The 9295-nt window shown below is 41.5% G+C and overlaps 1 protein-coding gene across 1 annotated transcript; it reads right to left on the reverse strand.

Moving 5' to 3' along the window:
• Positions 1-972: 972 nt before the first annotated feature.
• PARP16 (poly(ADP-ribose) polymerase family member 16) lies at positions 973-9289 on the reverse strand. The gene is made up of 6 exons (XM_029910798.1): positions 9020-9289; positions 6250-6387; positions 4831-5037; positions 3762-3933; positions 2823-2964; positions 973-2544 (listed from the first exon to the last, which is right to left on the reverse strand). The coding sequence occupies exons 1-6, from the start codon at positions 9209-9211 to the stop codon at positions 2400-2402; spliced, it is 996 nt and encodes a 331-aa protein (XP_029766658.1). The 5' UTR covers positions 9212-9289; the 3' UTR covers positions 973-2399.
• Between the last annotated feature and the right edge of the window lie 6 nt (positions 9290-9295).

The raw sequence follows: 9295 nt of genomic DNA on the forward strand, positions 1-9295 counted from the left end.
TTACTTAGTGGCTGTGCTTCAGTTTCCCATCTAAAATGGACATACTACTACTACTACTACCCTACGTGACGCTACTTTACTGTAAGTCATGACGTTTTTTAGCTCCTAGAATGGACATTCCTATTAAAGATGTGAAGTTGTATTTATATAATTCAAAATCTCAAAGGTGAGAAAATACACATTACAGGAACTGGTATTTTGTCTCTTAATGCCTTTGAAACTAAGTCAGCCAACCCCAAAGCTTAATTAAAATAGTTGTCTGGAATAGTCCATTCCTTCCTGACACTTTGTTCACATTCCCGGCTAGTTTGCTGCTGAAGCTACTTTCACAGGGTGTAGATCTTCTTTGCTGAATGACCCTGGCTGTCTCAAAACACAACACACAATGTGCTGCTTTATAAATGTGGAACTCTCCTGCTTTCACTGCACCACTGTACTTAAATCTCAGATTTAACATCAAGAGTGGTCATAGTCACCCACGCTCACATCTTCACAAACTTAAAGTTTTATTGTGTTCAAAATGAGTGCTAAAAGCCCCCTCTGTTTAAAGGGACAGTGTCAATTTCAATTATTTAAAGTTGACTTATTTAAAAAATCTGCCACTTTCTGAGAGCACAATCTTAAAATGTGTCCTGAAGCTTTTACAAATATTTTTATTAAGGCAATTTTATATGGGTTTTTCTGCTACCTTGCTGATCCATAAGAGAGGGAGAAATAGTGAATCTGACCGTATGCAAAGTTATCCCCACATGTACAACATAAACTAACAACAGAAAATTGTTTTTGCTAGCTTTTTCAGTTTTTATACTTTTAGGTGGTTTTATAACTATAGTACAGATAAAACATTCAGACAGCGAAGTGATTTTCAAGTCTCTTTAAATGTTCCAAGTGTGCACTACACAGCATTCTAACAAACCTATACACCGTCAAACAAATCCAAATAATAAATGAGGGGTTCTTAGTGTAATTTGCTTTTTTTTTAAAGTAAAATATGGCTACTTCTTACAACATACTGGCATGAAGCCTACCTAACACAGATAATGTAATTCTGATAGAGGAAAAACCAATCTCCTTCTGATAACTTTATGTAGACAGTATATCTTACAGACACACATACAGAGGTCAGTTATCAAGTGAAAACGTAAATGCAGTATATACTAAGCTGACATCACTCTCTGACCTCGGAAACAAAATAAATCCTGCTCTCAAAATATTCCATTTCCTAAAACGATGTTTTAGGAAATATTTGGTATATTCCTACTGCAGTTATCAGGTAACAAATGCAGAAAAAGAGATGGGACATGCGTACAAACATAGAGCCACATCCTGGAGCATCATGCAACCACTTTGCACTGCACAATTGGCTGTGAAAACAGTGTTCCCAGACCAAGAGATCTGCCAGTGGCATAGATTTTCCCCTTCCTTCATGATTTTGAAGCCCCTGCCCAGCCCTGATCCTGAGCTCCCATTTGAGTCTGTTGGACATAGGGACCAGCCCTGCATATAGTGGGCCCCTTGGTGGGGGAGGGCCAAGGTGAATTTACACACCTCCTCCCCAGACTTGCACTGTATGCTCCCTGAACCTAGCTGAGGATCTGGCCCATTGTACTGTGCTTAAGATGTATTCCTCTCATCATAGCCTACAGTGCTCTAAAATTCAGCATTAATTCTTTATCCAGGGATTTTATTTTCGATAACACACAAGAACATTCAGCTTGGTTACTGTTTTATTTATAATGTTTTGTTACAATCACTGTGCCCAAATATAATCCCCTGTCAAAAATTGTAATTAAGATGATCCTGCTTTATCATATGAGAAACAGCACTTTTCCTCTTCAGCAAAGACACACGGGGTTTCTCAAGTCAAAGCAATAAAACCTACTGCAGGTTTACCTTTGTGTGAGGTAAAGAGAATTCCTCCCTTCCAATAGCATTATAAATAAATATTGCTTTTTTAATCTGGCAGAGAATAAACACCCCCAATACAGGGGTGCTGAGAGACTTAACCAAAGTGTAAACCCTGTGTATGATGGAAACTACTTTAAGCCAGCACCTATGGCCCGATAATTTCCACACTAAAGTTTTCATTAATTTTAAATAAAGTTTTTTCTTGGATCGTTGACTAAAACATGTCTGTACAGAACTGTTCACATTCTACTTCAGCGTCCCTAGGGCAAGACTGGCAGCTCCCTTTTCAGCCTATCAGGCGCCCTCATTACTCAAAGAAACAAAACGACTTAAACAAGAAAAAATAGAAAGGGGGCCATGAAGGTAATGCAACTGGAACATAACCAAATGCTCAAGACCCCATTTCCAGAGCGCTGGTACAGATGCAGTAGGTTGTAGATCTCCTATCATTAAGGCACATGGTGAACATAACAGCATATAAACCAGCTTGTTCATCCTTCGGAGTCAAACATTCTATTCCAGTAGTAGAGGAAGGCCGGTGAGTTGCTGGCACCTATAACAATTAGCAATAGTAGATACATCATCATCATTATAGCAAAACGATGATTGGAAAACCACGACGACTGACTAGAAGGCCTGTGGAGGGGAAAAAATGCATAAAAAGCATGAATTACATCAAATATAATCTTATTGACACATTTATTATGTTTTATTATTTTTGAACAATCTTGCAAGCTTTGATAAAGATTTTCCTAGCTACTATATTTGCTCCGGGATCCCTTTTTGCTTCCTGTAAGTGGAAGCATGTCTTGCTCTTGTATTTTTTGATTTTGAGAGAGAGAATAATGTGCAAATAAGATCTGTCTATCTGGCACTTGCACCATGCTCATTATACTGGTGAGTTGAACTCTTACCTCCGGTGTTGTTTCTGTGAATATACTAATAAGTATTTAACTCGTAAAAGCTGATTGTTTGTGACAACGAAGTATTTCTGTGGAACATCGCCCCCTTCACTGTTTTTTACTCTTGCTCTTTTCCTGTCTATTTCTTCTGAATCTGTATGAGACAAGAAGAAGTTTTCTTGGAAATGGGAAGGAAAGCAAAAGCACATGTATGACAGTAAAGGAAGACGGTCAAGGCATAGGACTTGGAGTTAGGAGACAGGGTTCTTATTCCTGGCTCTACCTCAAATTTCATTGGTCCCTCTTAGCATCCCAAAGGGGAATCAGAGTTGTCTTAAGGCTACACCAGCCCCTACTGGTTATCCCTGGCATGGGGGTACTATGGGTTGGGCTGGGAGTAGAGAAAGGGCACGTTAGAGATAGGAGAAGGCAGGCGTAGAGCACAATGCTTGAGGGTTGCAAACATCAGAGAGGATAGAGAAATAATACAACAGCAAAATGAAGTTTTTCTAGTAGAGAATAGCTTTGTTATGAGTCTAACATGCATAAGTACAGAATGAGTATTACTCTTGCTGTTACAGGAATATCTTGGCTTGGGTTCACTTCTGGAACAAATAGAATAACTCTGCATTACAGAACATGTTCTGTTATCGGAGTGCCGCTAGATTAAAACAAAATAGGATGCTATTTTGGTTTCTATACTGATCTAGCTAGGTCCCACTGCTAGAATGATCAAGTTTTATTTTTTCCATTTTTGTGGAACGCTTTTGTAGATTTGCTAATGGGTCATCCAGAAAAGGTGCCTCCCGGTCAGTTTCTGCTGGTGGGAAACTAGTGTACACATGAGTACATTCTTAGCTGTATTACTGCACATATACACAACCTAAGATCTGAGGAGTATTAATAGAAGACTGACTAACACTCTAGTTGTAATTATTTCTATACACTCACCTTTCTTCTTCACCTGGCATTTTACATCTGGATGATCGATAATCTCACAAACAGCTACACAACTAAGGATAGAGCCCAAAACGCTGCGTTGCCACCCAAGACCATGAGGGCTATATAGAAGAGCAAGGCTTAGATCACTGGTAAGGTAGGTACCTTCACCAAACAAGGATGTCTGAAATAGCACAAAAGTAAATCAAGAGAGACTGCATCAGATCAAACACTCTGAATGTCCACATGGCACAATAATACAGTGTACCACTGCACTTTCCTTGCCAAATGCCAGCACATGGTTTCCAAAAATAGTATGGAGCTTAAAAACACAGCAGTGAAATTCAGAAGTCTCAGATCTTAAACTCCTTAGCGCTGGACTACAGCCTTGCTAAGAATGTGGGGATGAAATTAAAAACAATTAAGTCACTGTTTCACACGTGGCCCAGGTTGGTAGTGACTATGTATTTTTACTGTCTGCCAGCTACGTGACAACCTACATGAAAAGAAGTGATAGTCCCAGCTAGCTTCTATCAAACAGGTGTGGACATCCACAAAGTCCCACCCCCCACCAAATGACATCCTTGTTAGCAATCTCCTGGCAGATGCAAAGGACTCTCAATTGGCAGGTAGTTTCTCACCTTTAGAGGTGGTCCAGGGTTGAGACCTGGGCAGAGAGAGCCTACACTGACCATGTTCCTCGTGGTCCAAGGCTAGAGATCTTCCATCTCTACGGCTGTCAAATACGCCAACATTTTTCAGAGGCACTAAATTCATCTCTTTTTTTGGTTTTCAAAGTGAAGGATAGCTACAACCAGGCATATTGGAGAAACGACTATAACTTAATGCCGGTTTCACACCACCTGCATTTTTTTAAGCTCAATCTACTTATAAAACCTAGTACAATCATATGCAAAGTTAACTGTGTTGTCGTCAAGGAAAACAAATAGCAACATGAGATCACAGATCACATTATTTTTATCCCTACACACATTTGTACATGTGTTTAAAACAAGCCTCCGAGTTTGTGAATGAAGGATGAAGCTGTGTGTTTAAATGCAAGAAATATTGGAAACCTTACCCTATTTAAATGGCAATGTAAACCATTGTGCAGTATGGAATGGAAGTTCTCAAGGCGACTCCCATGGAATGCATAAATAAGGTTCCTTTCTCCCCTGGTTTCATCAAATTTGGCATTCATCTGATCACAATAGACTATTTCAAACAGGAAGTCAGGAGTAGGAACAGCATCACTTGACATTCCTGTCAACTCTTGGATCTTCTCATACTTAAAAACAGAAAGGAATCCTAGTGTTATTTTTTTAAAGGTCTCGATTATTCACTGGAAACTTGCTTAGTGTCTCAGGTCCTTTCCTAGTTCCTTAATATATTTACCTATGTGCATTTACAATTCAGTATTAATACCCAGTTAGCTGGTAATGGTAACCACAAAAGACCAAGTGGATTGTGGGAACTGTAAGGGTTTCTTTTCCTCCATGCTCCTGCCCTCTTCTCCTTTGCTGCTTCTCTATGAATATTCATGAGCATTGCTGAGTGGTAAGGTTATGACATCAAAGTTAAATCCCTCCCTCCCCCACCTCCTCTCCCAATAATGTGACTCAGATATCAGAGTTAAGTGGATGATGCAATGAGAGGGAGGAAAAGAAGAGACATCTTTATGGTGTCATAATCCCAACACACAAACAAGGCTATGATATAGATATATTCATGAGATATGTTCCTTGGGAAAGAAAAAGATGTGGAACTAAAAGACATTTATATCATTTCCAGCAGCATCCACGATTCTCTTAGGTACTTAGTCTCCATTATTGTACTATCTGAGTGCCTCACAATGTTTAACACATTTATCCTCCCAACGTCCCCGTGAGGTAGTGCCCATTTTACAGATTGGAACCTGAGGCACAGAGAGACTAAGTTACCTATGCAAGATCATACATGGCATCTGCGGCTGAGCATGGAAATGAACCCCAGTATCCTGCGTCCTGGGCTGGCACCTGAACCACTAGCTCATTCTTCCTCCTCAACATGAGGTGTTTTCTAAACAGAAAAAGTGGCCTGGTTCCTGCCCTGAGGACCTCACAATCTGAACACAAGGTAGGAGTACAACATTCAATAGAATGGTCAAGTGTGATTAACCATACATTAGCAATATAAGGGTTTTGCTAAGACAAACCTTTGGGGTTTTAATAGGAAATAATAGATATAAAAAAATTAATCACCACTCAGTCATTCACTTGCTTTTGCTGCACACATTCCTTCTTCTGTTCCTTGTCTATTTAGATTTTGAGCTCTTTGGGGGAAGGACACTGTCTCTTTATTCATCTATGCCTACCAGAAAATGCGTTCACTTGACATACTTTTCAATCCTTACAATAAACAATCCTTAAATCCCAGGTCGAGGTAACCACCCGCATGCAAGTGGTTGTGTTAAATAGCAAACTCATGTCATGAAACTTTCATTAAGAATTTGAAATCTTACCTCCTTTTTCTTAGTACTTTGTATAGTTAAGAATTTAGATGATAAAATCCAGCTAAACAGATCCCATGTCCTTTTATCTGTGTCTGAAATAGACTCTGGAAGTTCTTTTAAGCTTGGCAAAGCATTTGTATCTGCAAGCTAACATAAGAAAGATTAATGTGTTTTGCGTCTCTTCATCATCATGATTAAACAGAGACCTCTAGTGGTAAGAAAACAATATTTCACTCTAATGGGGATCTGTGGTACAAGTTGAAAAACAATTTCCAATTAATTACAAGAACCACTTCTGAAAGACTTATACTGAGATTATGTGGGGAAATTTGTCATTTGTTCTGACATGCAACACTGAGTACGACGTTTGAGCAAGCTACATGTCTTCTATAATTCTATGATCTATATTCAGCAGCAGCATCCATGGGTATGCATAAGAACAGTGAGCAAAAACATCTGAATGTGGTCACTACATCAACACAGAGGCGATATCTGGAGTGGTATAAGTGCGACAGATATTGCAATCCCATGCAATATCTTTGGGAACCATACTGTATTAAGTTATGTATCACTGTGGGCATAGACACCGACTCCGTGGGTGCTCCGGGGCTGGAGCACCCACAGGGAAAAATTAGTGGGTGCACCCACAGGGAAAAATTAGTGGGTGCACCCACCGGCAGCCATGTTCCCCTCACCCCCCAACCTCCTCCTCCTCCCCTGAGCGTACCGCATCCCTGCTCCTCTGCCTACCTCCCAGCGCTGCCCACCCAGCTGCCGCCAAACAGCTGTTTGGCAGCATTAGCACGCTCCGGTGGAGGAGCAGGAATGTGGCGTGCTCAGGGGAGGAGGCGGGGCTGGGATTTGGGGAAGGAGTTGGAATATTGGCAGAGAGGGGGCGGAGTTGGGGTGGGGACTTTGGGGAAGGGGTTGGAATGGGGGTGGGGAAGGGGTGGGAAGAGGCAGGGCAGGGACAGGGCCTCATGGAAGGGGTGGAGTGGGGGCAGGACTGGGGGTGGGGTTTGAGCCCTCATGAGAAAGAGGGGAAGTCGGCACCTATGACGGTGAGCCAGGGATTATATGCAACACCAGGAGGGAGGGTTACCACAACTCCATGAAGCAAAACAGTGAGGGGGTGATTAAGGTGACTCATTTAAGTTGTAAATGCCTCCAGAGAGATGCCACCCCCTGAGGAGGCTTGGATATACTGGTTCAAACTGGATTTTCCAGAGAGCAACGGACAAAAAAAACCAACCCAGGCTTTTGATATTATTTCACCTGTTAAACTTTTTCAGACTTTCAACTTTAGACTTAGAGGCTTCCAAGTCTACATTTGTCATTTACCTTCTAAATGCTTCTAAATCTAGATTCCTTAATCTTACTGCATTTCAGACTTGCAAAATTTTACTTACCCACTTATACTGGACAGATAACATATTTTTTTTATCATTAACTGGGCAAGAGTCGGTATTTTGTTTGAGCTAGTAAATGTACATCGTTTTGCACAGCTGCTTTTGACTCTTTAGTATTACAGAAAACAATGTGCTCTATATTTTAAACCTGTTTTATAGTTTCCACACAACTTAGCTGTAAACTCTTGGGCCAGAGACCTCCATTTTTATGATTTTCTGTAAAGAGCTGTGTAGGCTTTTGCCCATATACAAGTTATAACACAATATACATAGTAGTATGACCGCTTTTTTCCTACGTTTTAAATTTTTTTTTTTAACTTCCAGGGCTGTGTACAAATTACACTGCATTTATTTGGAAGGACACCATTAAAACAGTGATTCCCTCCTTCCCATTATGCAGAGGTCTATGCGCTGCTGCATATGCTCAGTATGGCATTTGTCTGTTTATTCAACATCACATGCCTGAAAAGGTGTTTTCCTCCGACCAAAAAAGAAGTTCGCCTTTGGACAGGGACCAGGTCTGGAAAGTTTCCAGCCCAGAGGAGAGTTTTTCAGAAAGTTGTGAGTAGTTGAAAATGTTACAGTGGCAGCTGTTTTGCAATTTTAACTACTGGACAGTGTTCCAACAGACATACATACAGAGCACATCCTAACAGCCTCATGTGGAGTTAGGAAAATCAAGATTGGGTGAGGGGATTAGAATTATGTTAGCCATTTGTCCTTAACAAGGATCAAGTTTTTAAAATATATGTGCCCCTAATGCTCATGCCATATCTTGCCAACGCAGGGAATCTGTCCGTGCCCTTGGTGTGTACAGAAAACCAGCTAAATTGAACAGGCTCCAGAATTAAGGGCCTGAAGCAGTAGCTGCACTGAGCAGGGAACTCCTAGTGAATCAGAATCTTACCCCCACTCTGAGAGGACAAGGGGACAAATGTACAATGCAGGAAAGCACTGTGTGGAAGTGGTAACCCTCCACTGCACCTCTGTCAGCCAGAAAACAAGGGAAAGGTAAGGCGAGCCTGGTACCTTCAGCAGCACAGCAGGTGTGTTAAACCAGGAGATGCCAGAAATGGGGTCAGCACTATTCAAGTGAATAATCACATTAATAATACTTAGCACATTTCATCTTGGAGGCACTTATATAGATATTAACTAATTGCTCCTAACAACACTCCTGTGAAGTAGCATCAGTGCATAAGTAATGAAAACGAGTGACTTGTTTATAGGATCTGTTCTGGGCTTTGTTTTTATGTGGAACTAATTACACCTGTACGCTGGAGAAACACCTGCTGCTCTTCAGCTCGGAGTGCTCTTCCTCTCCCCTCCCCACTCAGTGGCAAGCTGTCCCCTCTGAGGGGATAACTCACCAACGCATCAAAATCCTTGCTCTCCTCGTTAGCATAGAGGCCTGGAAAGGGTCTCAGGACGGAATCACGCTTGTAGCTCTGCAAAGCGGAAACAAAGAGGCTGCACTTCAGATCCGCAGCCAAGATGTCCCTGCGGGTGGCCTCCTTGATCTTCTCCCTGAGGGCAGCATCGCTGGGCCCGCGGGGCAGCATTCCCACCAGGGGTCTGGCCAGGAAACACACAGGGCAGCAGCTCAGCACAGGTTAAAGCCCTTCCCTAACCCTCAACCTGGGGGG

Source organism: Terrapene carolina, unplaced genomic scaffold (genome assembly GCF_002925995.2).
Source record: "Terrapene carolina triunguis isolate 2854851 unplaced genomic scaffold, T_m_triunguis-2.0 Scaffold67, whole genome shotgun sequence".
Taxonomy (NCBI): Eukaryota; Metazoa; Chordata; order Testudines; family Emydidae; genus Terrapene; species Terrapene triunguis.

Excerpts from the sequence above, each read along its gene's own strand:
- PARP16 (XM_029910798.1), bottom strand. The coding sequence starts at position 9,211 with ATGCTGCCCCGCGGGCCCAGCGATGCTGCCCTCAGGGAGAAGATCAAG. Across the intron at positions 3,934-4,830 it reads TACATTGCCATTTAAATAGG|ACATCCTTGTTTGGTGAAGG; the intron begins GTAAGGTTTCCA and ends GTGCTATTTCAG. Across the intron at positions 2,965-3,761 it reads ATGCCAGGTGAAGAAGAAAG|ATTCAGAAGAAATAGACAGG; the intron begins GTGAGTGTATAG and ends TGTCTCATACAG.